This window comes from Aplidium turbinatum, chromosome 2 (genome assembly GCF_918807975.1).
Source record: "Aplidium turbinatum chromosome 2, kaAplTurb1.1, whole genome shotgun sequence".
Lineage (NCBI taxonomy): Eukaryota > Metazoa > Chordata > Ascidiacea > Aplousobranchia > Polyclinidae > Aplidium > Aplidium turbinatum.
The window spans coordinates 42,895,446-42,914,462 of record NC_137473.1 but is presented as its reverse complement, the minus strand read 5'-3'; the positions used below and the strand labels follow the sequence as shown (position 1 = coordinate 42,914,462).

General features: G+C 37.9%; 1 protein-coding gene across 1 annotated transcript in view; it reads left to right on the top strand.

Moving 5' to 3' along the window:
- Positions 1-19,017, top strand: part of LOC145764311 (titin-like) — a 208,059-nt gene that overhangs the window by 21,709 nt on the left and 167,333 nt on the right. The window contains 26 exon segments of the mRNA XM_082575929.1: positions 110-371; positions 564-718; positions 1,097-1,287; positions 2,068-2,327; positions 3,460-3,623; positions 3,775-3,924; positions 8,907-9,092; positions 9,244-9,361; positions 9,740-10,054; positions 10,841-10,971; positions 11,167-11,302; positions 12,016-12,157; positions 12,304-12,428; positions 12,596-12,990; positions 13,216-13,351; positions 13,706-13,963; positions 14,058-14,324; positions 14,589-14,731; positions 15,715-15,966; positions 16,060-16,195; positions 16,395-16,670; positions 17,052-17,199; positions 17,463-17,587; positions 17,894-18,034; positions 18,251-18,394; positions 18,609-18,734. Coding sequence (XP_082432055.1) covers positions 110-371; positions 564-718; positions 1,097-1,287; positions 2,068-2,327; positions 3,460-3,623; positions 3,775-3,924; positions 8,907-9,092; positions 9,244-9,361; positions 9,740-10,054; positions 10,841-10,971; positions 11,167-11,302; positions 12,016-12,157; positions 12,304-12,428; positions 12,596-12,990; positions 13,216-13,351; positions 13,706-13,963; positions 14,058-14,324; positions 14,589-14,731; positions 15,715-15,966; positions 16,060-16,195; positions 16,395-16,670; positions 17,052-17,199; positions 17,463-17,587; positions 17,894-18,034; positions 18,251-18,394; positions 18,609-18,734 — 4,882 coding nt within the window.

Sequence of the window (19,017 nt, the reverse complement as noted above, 5' to 3'; positions counted from 1 at the left end):
AAACCGTTGTTTTACATTACAAGAAGCTTGTTTTCTTGTGTAATTCAATAAGTATAAAAGCTGTTTTACGTGTTCCATAAAAACAAGCGCTTTGTGTTTTCTGTTTTAGCTCGAAGCGTTTGATGAAGCAGATCTATACTGCAGCACTACAATGCAGAAGCCAAGGTTCAGGAAGAAACTAACATCGCAAAAACAAAAAATACTTGGCTCTGTTCATTTTGAATGTCATGTAGTTCCAATTGGAGATCCAACCATGAAAGTAGAATGGTTGCTAGATGGGAAACCGTTGGAATATGCTAACAGGATTATGGAAACCTTTGATTTTGGTTATGCGGCTTTGGATATAAGCGCCGTATATCCACGTGATACAGGTGATGACATATGAAGTTGTTTTCATGTTATTTACCATGTTGTTCTTTATTATAAACATTACGTTCTGATAGTTTTAATTTTTCCACATGTCTAGTTTCGACATTTGTAGTATTTTTGTGTTTATTTCAAAATAAATTTTCTCCTTTTTTTGTGTGTCACCACCTAAGCTATTGTTGCTTGATATATTTTAGGCGTCATAAGCTGTCGCGCTACAAACGCGCATGGCCAAATTCAAACATCGTGTACCCTCATTGTGAAAGAAGAGAAAGGCCTGGTGGAATCCACCCAGCTCCACGACGCAGTGATGCTAGAAAGGATAAAGTCTACGGAACAGCAGAGGCAGGAGGTATTTGGTGTATTGGAATTATATACAGGTGTAGGCTATAAAGCTTTTCCTTATCAATCTCGGTGACCCTACACCTGTAGTATAAAAGTCATTACACGTCTTCGAAATTATTAAATCTTCAAAGGAGGTTTTTTTATTCTCAGGATATGCATTCCCTTAGCAATTCTGATAACTGTGAGAGAGCTGATTATTATTATACTGGCTATTTAAACCGCAGACCACACTCACATGTTCTGTTCGCTTACAATTTTATGATCTAAAATGACTACATACGTTGAGACATGGTCAGAGTTTAGCTAGTTCAGCTTATGATGATGCTCATGACTAAAGATGGGTGATTCTGACCAGCCGCAAGTTCATCTTTTCGTTTTTATTCAGATTTCTCTCGCTCATGACTCTCACCTTGAAAGTGAACCCGATGTTGTCTCTCCTCCTAAAGTTGTTCTTCAAATGGATCCAGTTAAAGTCCAGGAAGGCGACCCAGCACGGTTTCGATGCCGAATTATCGGATTCCCAATTCCTAAGGTCGATTGGTATTTAAATGAGCAGTCAATACGACCAAGCAAAAGGTGAGTTTTTCGTCATCTACCTGTCTCTGCGACAGGCCACTTAAGATATAGCCTAACCTGTAAAGGTACGAGATGACAATTGGTGAATTTTACATCAAAGACATGCAGGTTTCATAAAGATGTTGCATATGATAGATTGATTCTATTTGAATAAGGACCTTCTGATGATCCCCTTATAGGGTTAAACAGGCTGTAGAAGCTTTAGAGAATAGTAACTATATTTGATGTAATTCGCTCTGCTTGGCTTTTTGCTTGGCATTGAGCACTTTTTGTAGTATTAATAGTATCTATTGTATATGATAGACATAAGTTTATCTCATGGTGACTGTTAGTCCTCCTTTGCTTTTCGAGACCTTGGTTGTTGAGATAGTGTAGGCTACAGTTCCTCGGTAGTACCCTAAATGTGACATCATATATATTCTTACTTTATTTCGTATATTGTCAGTGATGCAATTTCCTAAAAATGTTACTACAGTATTAGATTGATCTTAGAGTGGCAATGTGATTTTAGTGTACAAATTGTTGCCACGTGCATATGTTTTCATTATACGCCAACATCATCACCGAGAGCAACTACATAATGGACTATAAACCACCAATCAATTTTTTTATTGTAAGGCTATAAAAAGCGAATATATCAACTGTAGTGAATATATCAACTTGTTAAAGTTTACAAGGCATCAGCAGATTTGGTAGTTATTATAAAGCATATCTTCACCTGCGTGTAATGCTTGCAAAATCGCTTTACACAAAAAGATTTTATGTCTATTCCTATTGCAGATTTCGTGTATGGTATGATGGCATAAACTACTTCGAAATAGCGAATGTTCGAGGTTATGACCACGGACAGGTAAAACTGGTTGCCACTAACAACCAGGGTCAAATTGAAGCTAGTACCACCATTGAAGTGTATCAAGCCAAGGATCTTCGTTCTGTCTTGCACAAAAGTGAGAAGACCGGCACAGATGTGAAGTCGAAAGTTGACACTGCAACACTGAAGCAGTACAGAATGACCAGGAATGCAGAAGAGCAATTTAGAGGTATGTTGTTACTGTTTAGGTTGTTTTGTGTAAAATGTTGAATAATTGTTGGCTTCGATTTGATACTGGTAGTTGGATTTGATGCTTTTGATTTTCTGCCTCAGATTTTTTCATTCTTTGGTCACTGCATTTCTCCATTTTAGGCCTATGTGTTTTTACGTTTTTAGTCATTTTAAAACCTTGCATAATAGGATTTGGAGCCCACAACTAATATTTGTTTTACAAATCAATGCCAATTCCACTGTAGTAAATGCGTGTGCCATGCAACCTATTTATCAAAATTTTAAGTATTAGCTGTCATTGTAAAGTTTTAAATAAATTGCAAAATACAATTAAATTTATAATTAGACAATGAGTTTCAAAATAATATGCATCTCTTCCTTTTTAAAGGCATACTAAAGGAAAATTTCAAACCGGAATTAAGCATTAAAATGAGTAAACTGAACATTCAAGAATACATTTCAAAAACAATTACCCAAAAAAATTTGTTTTCAATGGCGCTGGCAAGGCCCAAAGTCCAGTGTTTCATTTATTTTCATTTTTTTCAAAATGACCAAAACGTGCAAACACAGCTCAAGAATACGTCATAAAGTCCAGCAATAACAAAAGCCACGTTACCAATCTGATGTTTTGAGCAAACTGTCTGCTGTTTTGATGTTAAAATGTGCTGTTTTGATGTAAATACATACATAGCCTACAGTCAAATCGCCCGCAGTAACAATTATTGCGTGATCGGTTGATTGCTAGACTTTATGACGTAGACTTTATGACGTTCTTTACAGTCGCACGCTTCGTTGCTCAGGCCAATCTCGTTTTGAAAGCTCTGACAAAAGCACGCGCACAATGGTGGTCAGACCGCAATGGGGCAAAATTTTATTGAAAATCGTTTTATGGTAGCATGTTAAACACAAAGAACGTGGAAAATCGCCAAGTCAGGTTTTTCCTTTAATACCCCTTTAAGATTATATACGATTGTAGTTTTCGTCAATCACGCTTAGAAGTCCAAACAAGTACGAAGGCGACCGAAAGAATGCATTCCCAAAAATTAAACTCTTCTCCATTCAAACATAACAAAGTTGTAAAACTGTTACTGTTTAATTTTGATGTCCCATTTGTGTTTTTTGTATTCCAGAGGAACGGGGCAAACACATGGTTCCTCTCAAAGAGGTGAATAAACCGATTGCTGGATTGAAAAAAATTAAAAAAGTTCCACGAGAAGAGGAATTGCAAGCAAAATTCTCCAAACTGGCAGAGGAAGAACGAATGTTGAAGAGTCTAGAAGCGGATAAGAAAAAGGTGATAGCCTGCTAATAGCTACTTAACATAGGCTTATTACTATTGTAGTCGGTTATGCTGCAAAAGGACTCAGTTATGCGGTCGTTGCTTCTAATGTATTTTCATGAACAACAAAGTTGTACTTTTATATTATACTGACATAACTTGTTAGGCTGCCAAGCGAGATCGCGAGTATGAATCGTTTATTCGCAAAACAAAGGACGATTTAATGCACTGGGAAAAACCTCAGGATGGAGAAAAGGACAAAATTCCGTGGTTGAATCGTCCCAAACAATATCTTCCCTCCCCTTATGAGACTAAGGTGACTTCATCTCGAAGCATGATCTTGCACTCCCTCACTGGACGATGCTTGTTCCTTTTGTACTTCACTGCACTCGTAGCTAAATTCATATCGCCTCTTTAATATCATATCACTGGCATCATCATACTTGTATTTGTGCTGCATAAACCTGAATCAAACTCATGCAACATAAGTAGAAATATTTAACTAAATGACTAGGGAACTGTGGGAACTGTGTTCCGAAAGCTTGCGCAACTTACTATTGCCACAGCAAACTCGCAGCATCAGGCTAAGACAGATCGTTTAAATCTACCTTGTGAAGTATTTAACTAAAGTTGACATTTGTATCCACAAACCTACTTTCATGTTACTGTAGTATTTATTTTGAGCATCGAAAAAATCAAACTAACAAAATTCTGCAAACATTGCTTACATGTCATAATTCTAAATGCTGTTATTGTCAGACTTGATGGTCTTTTTATAAACACTTGAAATTGACTGTCTTTCCCCTTCACTTTTTCACTTTTCATTGGTGTTAACTGTTTCGACTAGGCTATATCTGCACATCACTGCATGATTTATCTGCACATAGGCTACCCTTTGGGGTAAGTCACAATAAAGTTAGATTATACTATATGTGTCAAGTGTGTTAAAGCCAGTGATGGGCATTATCGGCGATAATTTATCGGCGATAATTATCGGCGATAAATTTTTATCGCTTATCGTTATCGCTCAATTATTTTTTCAGTTATCGTTTATCGTTATCGCCAAAGGCAATATTTGATTATCGCCGATAATTAATCGCCGATAAATTTTATTTCGGATCAACGCACAAGTGGAAAGACCATGAAAAGTAATATTTTTACTAGCCACCTAGTTAATGAAACTAAAATTAAAACCAGTTCTTCTTCAGTACCTGAAGTATATGTGCACAGGTCGTTGTCAAGGGAGGGGGCACGCCCCCTGCAGCGACGGCCCTGACAACACAATAATTTTTAGAGTTACAAATTGCAATGAAATGAAATGCATGCAACATGTCTCTTGTTGTTTTGCTGCAATCGGCAATCGCGTGTGAATTTTACAATTAAAATGTAAGCGCACAGACAGTACAGATTCCTTTGAAGCAAAGCGAAAGAAATTGGCAAGTGGTTTGTGAAAGTGTCGCAATACGAGGCCGCTTTTACATCGGAAACATGGTCTTTCACGCCACCTCACGATCAACTATTTTATTCTTGTGTTTTCTTTTTTCGTTGGAAGTGTTAGTTTTTAGTAATTGTCGTAAAAAAATAAAATCCCTCTCGTCAAAACATGAAACTTACTGTTTTAAGCGCATTAAATCTTTAGATGAGTAGATTAACTAAAATTGCAAGACCTTGCCTTGAGACGTGCCGTTACGTCACAAACTCAGTTTAAAAGACAAAATTCACACACAATAACAACACAAGATCGGTTATAGACTATAAGATCGATTTTTTTCTAGCTTGGCGATATAACTTTGATCCAAAAATAATAACCAAATTCGTACGTGCCATTTAACTTATAAAGTTAACCCATTTGTGCCGAAAGTGAAAGTACTTAAAAAAATTTTCGGAAAATTTAAATATTGCATAATTATGACCTAAAGAACATATCACAATTATTTTTTTCCTAATTGTGTTTGTACTTTTTGAGAAAAAATCCGTCCTATATATAAGACGCTAGGCAAATCCGTTATCAAATTTCACAAGTTTCTTGTGCGTAATGCTTAAGCGTTATTACATTTTACTTATCGCTCAAAGTGATAAATGGGAAATGTCTTGTTCATGTCTTGTCATTATTGTCATCGAGCATTTTATTGAAATGAAAGTTCAAAAAATATGAAGATGAAAATTAGCAAAGTAACACAACATCACTGAAACAAGTCATTGCGGAATATGATATTGCTTGAAGCATTTGACATGCACATGGGCGCCGATCCCTATAGGACAGTGGGGACATGTCCCCAGCATCTTTTTACATGTCCCCACCATCTTTTTACATTATTTTTGTAACGTAAAATGGAAAATATTACCCGAATGTCACAATTTTATCAGTCAGACGTTTAAAATATATTGAAAGGAGGGGACAACATTTTTGTTTTATGCGAGGAAGCCCCAATCGTAGTAGAAATGCTTTATTAGGCGGAGAAACCCTGGTGTAACTCGCAAATTGTATTTGTTTTGGTTACGCCAGGGCCACACAGTGCAGAGTTTTAGAATTACTTAGAAAGAGTCGTACAAGCATGTAGTGCAGTAAGTTTAGCTTGATGTGTTACTTTTGTATAAGAAAAAAGCTATTTTTTCAGTTATTATTACATTGAGGTTAAGAGCTGCTGAAACGTCTTTACCAGTTTGGCAAAAAAATGTATATAGGAAAATCAGCAGTTGGAAGGCTGGCAGGCAGCTTTTTTTCAATTGAAAAAACTCTTACCCTACCCAATTTTTAAAAGACTTGTCACGTTCCAAATCATCTTCAGTATGGACATTGGACATGGCCATGGCCATGGTCAACCTCCTAAACTTCACACACCATAGATGATCGATCGGTCAGAGTATTTTGCAGTCATTGACAGCTCGCAGCAAAATCTTACTGACTATTTCAAGTCGACCCATCTTGAGCACTACAAAATTCTACAAGAATCACTCTCTAGTGGAAAGCTACAATCACATTTGGTAGACGATTATCTTGAGTTCTGTTCTTGACACAGAGTCCCTTGCACAAGATTTTCGAATGATATTCAAGAAGATGCCATCCGCTGTTCGGCAAATGTGTCCGCAAGTGGAACTTTTGCTCATATCACCAGCCAGCTCGTGTTCAGCTGAACGGTCATTTTCAACTTTGCGACGTATCAAAACTTTGTTGACACAGAAACGGCCAAATCATGCAATGGTCTGCCATGTGCACAACAAGGTTTTGAATTCGATCAACCTTCATTACAAGCCAAGGATCAACCAAAGGACTTCGTTTTTAATTCGCCGGAGACTCGTTGCCGAGTTGCAGTGTTTGGACTTCTGCTGTCCAATGCTGACACTGACAATTAAAATACATCGCATTAGACTTGTAGCCTATCTACTGTATTTGTTTGTTTGTTGAACAGACCCCGATCTTTCAGCTCGCTTAGCTCGTCTTCCCTTTCTCTCCTACTTTTCCTAGTAAATGTCCCCACCAATCTTAGAGAGCGATCGGCGCCCATGGACATGCAGACCGACATCACATTTTTTTGCATCTTGTAGTAGTTTTTGCATGACAATAGGCGCATCGAGTTGCGTGGTAAAATTATGCTAAATACAGTGTGAGTGTATAACCTTTCTCATTTACCTATGCGACCTAGCCTACCTCAATCAAATATTTTTATTCCCACTAATACAGTGCCTATATTGTAATTCTTATCTCAACAACTCAGCGTTCTGCCATTGCTTTAATGAAGGTGTTCACAAAGAAAACAAAAAAAATTATCTGAAATTAACAGTAAATTACGATAATTATGTTATTGTTCTTAAACAAACACGACTAATTTGACAAGCTTGATGGATTTCACAGTATGCACATTTTTACTACCAACAACGTTTAAGATTACTGATAAATTTTCAAGCATTTTGCGTTTTTGGAATTTTTTCAATTATTGCTGACTTTGCAGTAAACAGCCCTTTAAGCAGAAAGCAAAATACAAAGTTTGGAATTTTTTATGGTATTTTCATTTGATTTAATTATTTTTCCTACTGCACGAAAGCGGCAGTGTAACTCAATTGATAAAAACATCCAACTGGTGTCTGAAGGTATAATTATAAGCACGGCGTTACCTCAGTGGTTTGATTCTAGATCAAGAGGTTGAAGATTCGATACCTACTGCCGCTGTTGCGATTCTATTCATGCATAACTTACAAAAAGTTTTGTCCCTTTACAGTATATTATGTTCGATTTTTCGTCATGTTGATGAAAACAGTTCGTGCTGCATGAGATGGGGCAGCGCTAATCAAGAAAAAAAATTATCGTTATCGGACATTATCGGCGATAATTTATCGCTTATCGTTATCGCTTAACTTTTTTTTGATTTATCGTTATCGCTTTAGGCATTTTTCGTTTATCGATTATCGTTATCGCTTAACTGAAAAATGAGTTATCGCGCCCAACACTGGTTAAAGCATAGGCTACACTTCAGTTTTCCCGTTTGCGGACAGCGCTATTGTATGTCCATTAGACATTTCTATCGTAACGAACAGAAACCGTAAAAAGGTCCGATATGAAATAGAATCTACACTGCTTTGATCCGTCAATCAGAAAGTATTTCTGATAGCCTCTGCAGATAGCAGTTCAAACGTACATCGATAAATCATTATTTATTGATAAAATGAACGTTCTTTTTTGTATATCCTACTAGGTATAACAGCACGCAGTTTATTCAGCGAATGGATAAGAAACACCTTTGAGTATCCTGTTTAAAACACAACAAGCTTTGCTCGACAGTGCAACAAGCACTGTATAGGCTCTAAGCACGGAGGTTATTGCACTAGAACTGTGTCACACTTGAGAGAACAAACTCTAACGATGATCGCTATGACAAAGACAATTGATAAAAAAGCTTACGCTTCTGATTGATCTTCGCATCTTCAACTTATTCGCCGTCATTTGCATTATGGTCTCTATGACCGTGATCTGACCACTTTTAGTATGTAGCCTAGTCCGCAGGGTGTCTTGTGTTTTTTGATGAACGCTTGTTGATAGTTCTTCTTCTTTCGTATGAGAGGTTGGTTTTTGGACTACGTTTCATTGGGGTCAAATGTCCGGGCAATTGGATGGGATGATGAGCACCTTCACGTGGTCCCTCCTGTGAGTAGCCGAGTTCAATTACAAATGAAAAGGCGAAACGAAGCTCAGCAACAAGTCAGAGAAAAAGACTACATTCACGACATTGATAGTTTAAAATCAAGAAAGAAACAAACCGAATCAAATTCACCGCGGATCTAAAATTTTGTTGTATATTCTAGGTCGAAGTCACACCAGACATGGAAGCGCCCGTGGTGCTCGAGCGTATTCGGAATCTTACGGTGAGAACCGGTGAAGACGCGAAGTTTCGTATTCGATTTCACGCTAAACCAGAACCGGACATTGTTTGGTGTCGAAACGAAATAAACCTTGAAAAGTCAAACCGCATTGGTTGGTTTTTTCCTGAGGTGGGTGTTAGATAAACTTTCGCTAAACAACTTGTTAAACTAATATATAAATCTGATACTATCTTGAATGTTAAACGTCGTAGCCTATACAGTGCATAACAATATAGGCTACAAGTGCGATGAAAAGATGAAAACGTTGTTTCAAATGCAGGATAAAGTTTGTGAACTGTTTATCCAAAACGTTGTACCCGATGATTCCGGTTCTATTTCGGTAAGGCTGTCCAACCCGGCAGGCCAAGCAGGGAGTCAGGGCTATCTCCTTGTCCAAGGTAAGTCAGTTAACAATTTGTGGTGATAACTGGTGTCATCGAATAGTCTTTTCTTACTGCATTTTGTTTGATTCCTTATGTTGTGGGAATGTGTTTTATTTTTCTTGAAATGTCACCACAGTCATGGCAAAACATCAATGAAAACTGGTTATAAGTAGCCTACAGTGCACACGAACAGCTCCAGGTAAAAATAGTGAAAATGAGTGAACTCAGATTAAGAGTACTTTATTCAATAAACTGTAGTGAAACTTCTTGCTACAACTCACACCTCACAATCCTGAAGTTATGTTTAGAAATTAGCTTAAACCGTTTTTCTCAATCGTTAAGTTGTAACTTCTACTTATCATCCCTTTTCATCAATTTTTTCTTGTTTTACAGAAGCTAGCATGCTGGAATCTTTGCACTTTTCTGAACCCCTCAGTAACGTCACTGCAAAGGAAAACGATAAGTCAATGACGTTTGAATGTCGACTTTCCGGTCCAAGTTCTCTTGCGCAGTGGCGTTATTGCGCATGCCGTGGCGAGCCGGAGAAAATATTGCATGATGGCGACCGATACCACATGCTGTCGGAAGGAACGCGACATTTCCTTAGAATAAGCGACGTTCGACTCAGTGATCAAGGCCAATACTCTTGTGTTGTCAACGACCAGAAAATGAACGAGGTCAGAAGCACAGCGGAAGCTACTGTTGCAGGTAAAATCAATTACCATTTAATTTAAACCAATATACAAAGTTTTGGCCAACATCTAATAGGCCTTATAGTCGATTTAAACACGTTGTACGAGAACTTTAGTTTTTTTTTTCATTTTGAAAGGTAGCGGGTAGACAAAGCATTACAACTTTAATGATGACCTTATAGCAAAACATTTTTCGTTGTCAATGGCAAATCTTGACGTTTTTACTAATATTTCGATGAATAATTAAAGTAATTTGCGTTCTTCTGGTGACTATTTACTAGGTTACCTCCTGATGTCATAATTAATGGTATGATATATATCAGGAGGTAACCTAGTAAATAGTCACCAGAAGAACGCAAATTACTTTAATTATCAAATGCCTGGTGAACAGTCTCTCTCTGTTTTTATTTCGATAAATGCTGTCTACCCAGAGTTTGATACGTGCTCATGTCTTGATTAGCCTACCTTGTGTTGCATCTTGCAACTACATCTTTTAGTTACGTAGCCTATGTTACGATTGTCACCACGTTGCATTTAGATATTATTCGGGGAAGGAGGGATTAATCGGCTTTTTTTTCAAATCCAACTTTAGCCCTGGTTTTAGGATACAACAGGACATTCTAAAACCTCTGGACATTTTTTGAAATTTCCGTTCAATATAAAAAAAAATTCAATATATTGAAATGTTGTTTTAATCTTCTTTCATGTTTGATAGCTATAGTTTACATTTAAATTTGATTGAAAGTTGAAAACAAGTTTCGTTGTGCAACGCTTGCAAAGTAACATGCAAAATGTTTTTCAGCTGTCCCAAAAACTATCTTGTCGCAATTGAAGCACCAGGTGACCCGAGAAGGTGACACTTGCAGTTTCACCTTAGCTGTATCACATGATCAGCATTCAGGATTTTGGTTGAAAGATGGAAAAGAAATTCAGGTATAAAAACTACTCCCGAAAATTGAACTGAAAGCGTAAAATATTTTAACCCAATATGTGCAAAGTAGTTTTTTCGAAAAGAGTAAGTTAGTAAATTTTTGTTGAAAAAACACTTAGCCTGTGTACTTTTCTAAGCTATACTTTAAAGTTTTAGACACATAGCTTTACTGTCTAATTTTTTATTTTATTGTTTAGTCAAGCTCAAAATACAGCATAGAAGATACCGGAAGCAAGCGTGTTCTACACATACACGACACAAAAGCGTCCGATGAAGGCGTATACGAATACAAGTACGATGGATGCTCAACCAAAGGAAACTTATCTGTGCAGGGTGTGTTGCAATATATTACAAATGGCATTGGTTGTTGTCGGAAAATATTTTCGTCAGCAACATTTTTTTAGGTAAAGTTTGATGGATTGATTTCGAAGCTTTGGCGCATAAAAATTTATGAAGACGTGATAGTAAAAGTTAACCAATTCTTATTTGCTGAAGAAATATAATACCACTCACAGCTGGCGTTAACTCTCTTGGACAGCAGCGTTTGTCAATCGCTAAATAACGATGGTGTTTTCTGGCTTTATTTTTCACCATTGTGCAACGTTCGATGTGGTCCACTCTAGTAGAGATGGCCAGTTTTCCATGCAGCGACTTTCTTCACTCCTTTTCATTCTGTTCATTGCCTCTACCTCCTTCACTCAACCTTATCCATCTGCTCTCTCGCCTGATATTTTCATGCTTATTTGTAATCCTCACATTTCCTTTCCTCATTCATCTTCAATTCCAATTCCTTTATGAGAAAATATTTTTCCTCTCTACTTAGCACATGCTCATGTCATATTTCTTCATTTAATCTGTAGCAAGTCAATCTATGATTGCCATCAATGCCGAGGGCAAAATCCTCCTACCCATAAATATATCTCTGCTTGAAGGGTTGATCTCTGTGCACTGTGTATACCGACACTGCATCCTAACGCAAGTTGCAATATTTCCATAAGATCGAACCGATAGCTGCATCAATATTTTTTTTTCAATTCTATTGCCAGCTATGAATGTTAGCATCGTTAAGCGCATGAAGGACATGTCAGTATTCGCGGGTGAGACGGTGACTTTTGAGGTGAAACTATCGAGGGCTAACGCTACTGGGTTGTGGAAACATGAAACAGCTGATGTCACCGCTAGCGATAGGTGAGAATATTTAGTTGTGTAAAGATCCATTTGTGGTTTAGTTTTATTTTTAACTGCGTTAGTTCAACAAATGACAGTGTTGTTTTAATTGTTTGTGATCTTAAAGCATCTTCCAGCGGTCACATCACAATGCTTTCACATTCTAGAATAACTGTGGCATCAGAAGCTATGAGACACATTTTGACGATCGCTAATTGCTCTAAAGAAGATGCGGGAAGATATACCTTCACAGCTGGAAGTGCAGTTACACACGCATCACTTAACGTCAAAGGTTTGTGAGTGACTGGAGTTGGAAACATTTTTCCTATAGAAATAAAACCTGTGACGGATTTGTAGACATTTGGTCCTATTTTTGCGATGTAGATAGATGCGAGATTATGCTTTTTCTAAGGTCAACTTGAAAACTTGATAAAATTTTTAGACACTATTTTTTTGCAGATGTGTCAATATCAAAAAACATGACTGACGCCAATGCTCTTGAAACCGGCACAGCAACACTGTCATGTGTGGTTGATCAAGCCAATTATATTGGTGGAACGTGGGTGCATAATCAGAGCAACATAATTAAAGAAACCGCGAGGGTACAGATCAAAACTGAAGGTAGAACCCAAAAACTCATCATCAAAGACGTCATTGAGGAGGATGGCGGTTCGTATGCTTACGTCACTGGCAGTGAATCTGTCACGCAAGCTAACTTGTACGTCACGCCTGTACACATAGTCCAACCGCTTCAAGACGTAAGTGACGCGGAAACTGCGAAACTCTCTTTGACGGTGACAGTGAGCGAATCTTCCGCAAAAGGATCCTGGTATAAAGATGGTCACTTGTTACAGGTAGGTCATTCCATTTGGCCATTCGCTACTGGGATGCTTACAAATTGTTTTCAAGCTTGTAGTCATAGAAGTTGTTATGCTTTTTTATTGATGTGCTTACAACTTCATGGCAATTTAAACTTTTTGCCAGAAAGATTTTGTCACCAGCAATAAATGGAATTCTTTAATGTGCTTCAAACTGTTCACCTTTAATGCAGTATAAAGTTTTGATTTGACTCTTTGTAGGATGCACCTGGTAGAATAGCGGCTGTTGACGGGCCAGTGCATTCTTTGCTTATTAAATCTCTGTCTGTCAATGACCAAGGGAGATATGAGTTCCGCTTAGGTGATCGGACTTGCTCTGCCAACCTCGCGGTCAAAGGTGAGATAGAAACAGATTTTCACTTTCAACTGCAGTAAATGTTGTATAATGAGATAAATCAAGCAAAAGCTATGGACAAAAGTGAAACTGAAAAAATAGCGTTACGTCACGATTTCTCTAAATACTGAAAAGTTTGGGTATTCATAAAAATAATTATCGTTTTTAGTACGAGTTGTAACGTTCATCTGATGAAAGTGAAAGTAAAAGTAATGACAAATAGTAGTAATTAAGTGTTTTACTATCGCAATTTTGATATAACGTCAATTTCTTCTCGGTGTGCAATGAATACAGGAAATTTGGTTACACATATTTAAGATTTAAACTAGTCTTAATACGAAGCACGATGTGTTGCAGGAGCTCAAATCACTCGGCCTCTTAGTGACGTAACAATTCTGGAAGGGAAGTTAACTCAGTTGGAGTGTGAGGTCGCTCAGGGAGGTATGCAAGGATCTTGGACCCGAAATGGAAGGCCACTCAATGATCCCCGTTTTCAGCCTTCCTGTAGAGGTCGCCTTCAACTCTTGACCATTCAAAATGTCAAAAAGAACGACGCCGGGACTTATTCTTTTCAGCTGGGCAAAGCAATTACTTCCAGCCAACTACATGTTGTCGGTATGTGCCATTCATGTGACGTCACATGCCTGTCAAGTTGTTTCGTCCAGGTAATATTTGGCGTTTGTCAATAATAATTGTATTTCTTTTCCAGAGATAAAGTTCACCAAAGGCCTTCGAAACATCACAGTGGCTGAAGGTGCAAGCGCGTGCTTTCAAGTGGAGGTTTCAAACAAAGAAGTCGAAACCGTTCGTTGGGAACGAAATGGGGACCCGGTTCATTCTGATGGAGTTAAATACGTCATCAATCAACAAGCCCCTTCATTTTCACTCACCATTCACGACGTTAGCAAAAACGATGAAGCAGCATACAGCTGTTTGATCGGATCGGCAAAGACAATTGCAAGGCTTTACGTTGAAGGTAAGATTGTTGGTGATGATGACACGCACCCTTAAAATTATGTACTATTTACAGTTAGAAAGTTTTCATTGGTTTTGTACAGGAAGGAAATAACCTTGCTTATTAAATATCTGAAGTTATTAAAGTTTCTCACAAGTAAATTTTGCAATACTTCTTCCATCTCTGCATAATAGGCTAAAGAGTTTGATCTCTTACGTGTATCATTGTTAGGCTATTTTTCTAATGTTACGACTTTTGGTTTAGCAATAGCCGTTTTTCTTTCAGCGGTGACAATCACTCGTAAACTGACCGAGGTACGTACAGTAGAACAGCGAACCTTTGAACTCGTGAGCGAAGTCAACAACAGCAGTGTCCAAGGCACTTGGTTAAAAGATGGATCCCCAGTGGATACCTCTGCTCGTGTGCAGGTAAATATTAGCTTGCTATTGCTATAACTCACTGACTCGAATTTGGCTACACAGTTTTGTTAAACGAAGTCTGTTTCGCTTAGTTGTTAGTGCAGAAGCCTATCGTGCAGGAAGTATACAGAATAGCATTTCTAAACAATCAACACTATTAATACTACAAAAAGTGCTCAATGCCAAACAAAAATCCAAGCATAGCGAATTACATCAAATATAGTTATTACTCTCTAAAACCTCTACAGCCTGCTTCAACCTTAAAGGGTCATCAGAAGGTTCTTATTCAAATAAAATGATTCAAAAAAACTTTTTCAAATAGGTCCTGATTTTTTTTGAATAAGGACCTTCTGATAATCCCCTTTCAGGGTGAAACAGGCTGTAGAGTAGAGGTTTTAGAGAGTAATAACTATATTTGATGGAACAGCATTTCTATGTATAAGATCACGTGCTTGGTTTGATTTGGCTGCAAAGCAAAACATTTTGATAACTCTACGTCGCACAATAATGAAATTAAAGCCATTGCGTAATCGGAACATGCTATGCTCTAACAGCTGAAAGCTATGTAGAATGTAGATTTCAAGTTTCTCGATTAAACATGTAGTAGTAGTAGTCTAGTTTCAATTCGGTGATGTCCGCGTTACCAAGGGTAGCCGGATTCGCCCCCCAAGTGCCACAATCGCCTTTCACACCCTGTCTCCATATCGATCTGTCTATCGCGTCCTTTCTTGTCAAGCCCACCTTGCTGCTTTTCTCCTTAATTTGCATTTTCCACGTTTTCTTGGGTCTTCATGTTATATCATGTAATTTATTTTATGTTTCTCGGCAGCCGATTTGTAGCAAGAATTGACAGCGATAGACACGTGTTTCGCCCATGAGGCTGGGCTCATCAATCGCAGCTGCTCGCTGTACTAGCGAGTGCTCAGCCTTGTGCTGATAGCCGGGAAGAACGCCCCTCTCTTCACATAATTTATTTTATATTAATTTTACAGATGACACAACGTGGTCGTGTTCACAAACTAATTGTGAGCGAAGCCACTCCTGATCAATCCGGCTTGTATTCCTTTAAAATTGGACGCTCATCATCAACGACAGAAGTTCGCATCGAACCACTACACCTGGTGTCTCAATTGAAACACGTGACCATCAAGGAAACACAGACAGCCATCTTTGAATGCGAAATCTCCCATTCAGATGCACCCGCTTCACTTTGCTCGTGGAGCAAAAATGGAAAAATACTGAAGGTACTACTGAACATCCGTCGATATACAACCTAGATTTTCCCAATTGGAATAATAATAAGCATTTTTTTGAATTTGTATTGTATTCCTGAGCAGCCCGGAAAGAACGTCGCTATCACCATTGATGGAAAGATACATCGTTTGACCATCAGGCATTGTAGTATGGATGATGGTGGGATTTACGAATTCACCGCTGGCAAAGATAAATCGCATGCAAAGCTTCAAGTTCAAGGTTAGACTGCTGCACTTTGTAAGCTACATAGGCCTAATCATGAGTAGAATAGAATCTTATGATTGTTTGATAGTAAAATTAGTTGAAGTTTTAACACTTGATGAAATGTACGTTGTAAGCTGAATAAACGTTTTTCACGTTTTAATAGTCGCATTTACTATTACTCGCACTTTTGGATAATCTACAATATTTGATGAAGGTGTGAAGATAACTCGTCAACTTCCCGGGGTTATCAAAGCTAACGCTCATGAAATTGCGACTCTCGAGTGTGACGTCGATGCTTCCGACATCAATGCTTATTGGTTGAAAGATGGGAAGAGAATTGAAGCCATCAACGAGAACGCTCTGAAGTACGAGATGACCTCGGAAAAAGAAACACACAAACTGAAAGTAAAAGACTTGGGGTCTTCTGATGCAGGAATGTACGCTTTTGTAGCGGGAAGCTCTACCAGCACTACCACACTCTATGTTGAAGGTGAGGTTTGGCTAAGACATTTTAGAGAATTCTGGTAGGGGTATGGGTTCACATTATTCATGGGATAAGATTTTTACAGCACAGAGAAAGTAGGTTAAATGTTTCCAACCGTATTAAACTGCTGAAGCCCATGAAGGCGTTTTCTCATTCTTTGTCTTTCCACTTGTTATTATCAACAAATTGGCTCCACAGCAGCGCCTCATAGCTAAAGCTCTAATATCTTGTGTTGAATTGTCAGACGTTCTGAGCCATAACCACTTATAGCTTTACCATAAATGTAAAGATTAAGCTATATTTTCTCGAGGATTGGAGTTTGTGTCTAATTACAGTGAAGTAGTGGACCGGATTTTATTATGACATTTTTGTTTGTACTGTGTTTAGTTCTCACCGTCGAAATAACAAAGTCTGTGAAAAACATCGAGGTTGTCGCAAAAGAACGAGCTGTTCTCGAGTTCCAGGTCAACAAACCCAATGTAAAGGCTCAATGGTTCAAAAATGGCATCGAAATCGATTTCAAGTTGCACAAAAGGTTTGAATCTTATTTTATATCAATTGAAGTAAATTACACTCACCTCACTGAAACAGGTTAGAATTATACAAAGGAATTGTAATGGCCATATGTTGTACCATAAATTTGTTACATACAGACAACATTAGTGCATAATTTATTAAAAACTGCTGATGAAGCAAAGTTAAAACTCTTTATTTTATTCCAACACTCTCTGGTGTCGTTGCATTGGAGTTACACATTTCTGTACAGCTCTTTTTAAATGTGAATGAATTGCCTTGAAGGTTGAAGTACGAAGTGGACGAATTGACACATCGATTAGTTGTCGATAAAGTAGAATTCACTGACACTGGGGAATACACATTCGAAGCAGGCAATCAGCGCTCCACTGCTTATTTATATGTTCAACGTAAGTTGCTTTCTGCTAACTTGGGAGATGTTTGAGACAAATTGAACAAAATCGCATTTTTAACACTCACTGCCGTCAACGTTTGAATAATTGAAGCTTCTAATTTTTCATTTCGATTACGAAGCTATATGTGTTAACTTGGTTATTTGTTCTATTGTTTGTACGTATCAACAAAATTGTATGCTAAATTTGCTGTGTATTAAAAGTAAAACAGTAAAACAGGAAAGTAAAACAGTAACTTTTGCTTCCTGTTTCTTTTTCAATTGTGAGCGAATGCTTAAAGGCAAAAACGTTGCATCTTTTCAGCACCCGAAGCACCAAGTTTCGTGCAAGAACTGCGCAATTGCATTGTTATTGCCGGAGAAACTGCAAAATTTACAGTTCGTGCCACCGGGCGTCCAACTCCAGATATCAAGTGGTACAAGGAGGGCATCCACATAACGCCAAGTACGACTGTTTAGCTTTTTCTCATTCAGAGTAATTGTTGTGTCGTGAAGCTAAACTAAAGTTTAAATTTTAGTAAAGAGCCAGTTTTAAATGACCTAAGACTCCCTAAGTCCTAAACCATCATTGTAGGTTGCATTACAGTTTTTAGATACATAAACAATGTTATTATTTGAGTGGTATGGTCGCTCCTGTTGACATTAAAAAATGCCCTAACAGGTTTCAAGTACAAGTTGTTATGCGAGGAGGACCAGTACACGTTGGCCGTGGTAGAGGTGGAGAAGGATGACGCAGGAGAGTATTCCTGCGAAGCCACAAACGAACTTGGCTCATTTAGAAGCACAGCAAGACTTCAAGTTGACAGTAAGTTGAAAATTCGTTGTTTCTCGTTTTTCTTGAAAACAGAGCTTATGGGAGGCCACAGCTGATCAAATAGGATTAATCTGTTGAAGAAGAAGATTTTTTTTGCACTCCTTGTACCATCACGAAAACACCTTTATTCATTTTTCTGATTTAAATATATAGATTTACTTATTTCCTGCCATTCTAGAAAATACTTAACCACATTACTACGCAGGTATGGATGTGATGCCTGCATCTCCAACCACAGATTTGCATCCTCCTTCTATCGTCGAACCCATGCAAGACTTTATCACGCGTGAAGGACAGAGCGCGAGATTTCAGTGCCAGATTATCGGCAAAAGTGAGATACACTTATTAAATTTTTAACACACAATCAGTAGAAAATTAAGAACGTGAAAGGTAAACATAGCCAAAAGGTTGCAGCATCATTGCCAGCCGGCATGGTAAACCCAGTCGATAGCCATAACGTTAATAATCTCTTCTTGTGCCATTCGGATTGAATGAGAGTGCGAGATCTGTTTACTACCGTGTTGAATTTTTTGCTTGATGCTGAAAACGTAAAAGCCAAACTATTAAATACATTATTTATTAAATTAATTACATATTGTGATAGATCATGTTTT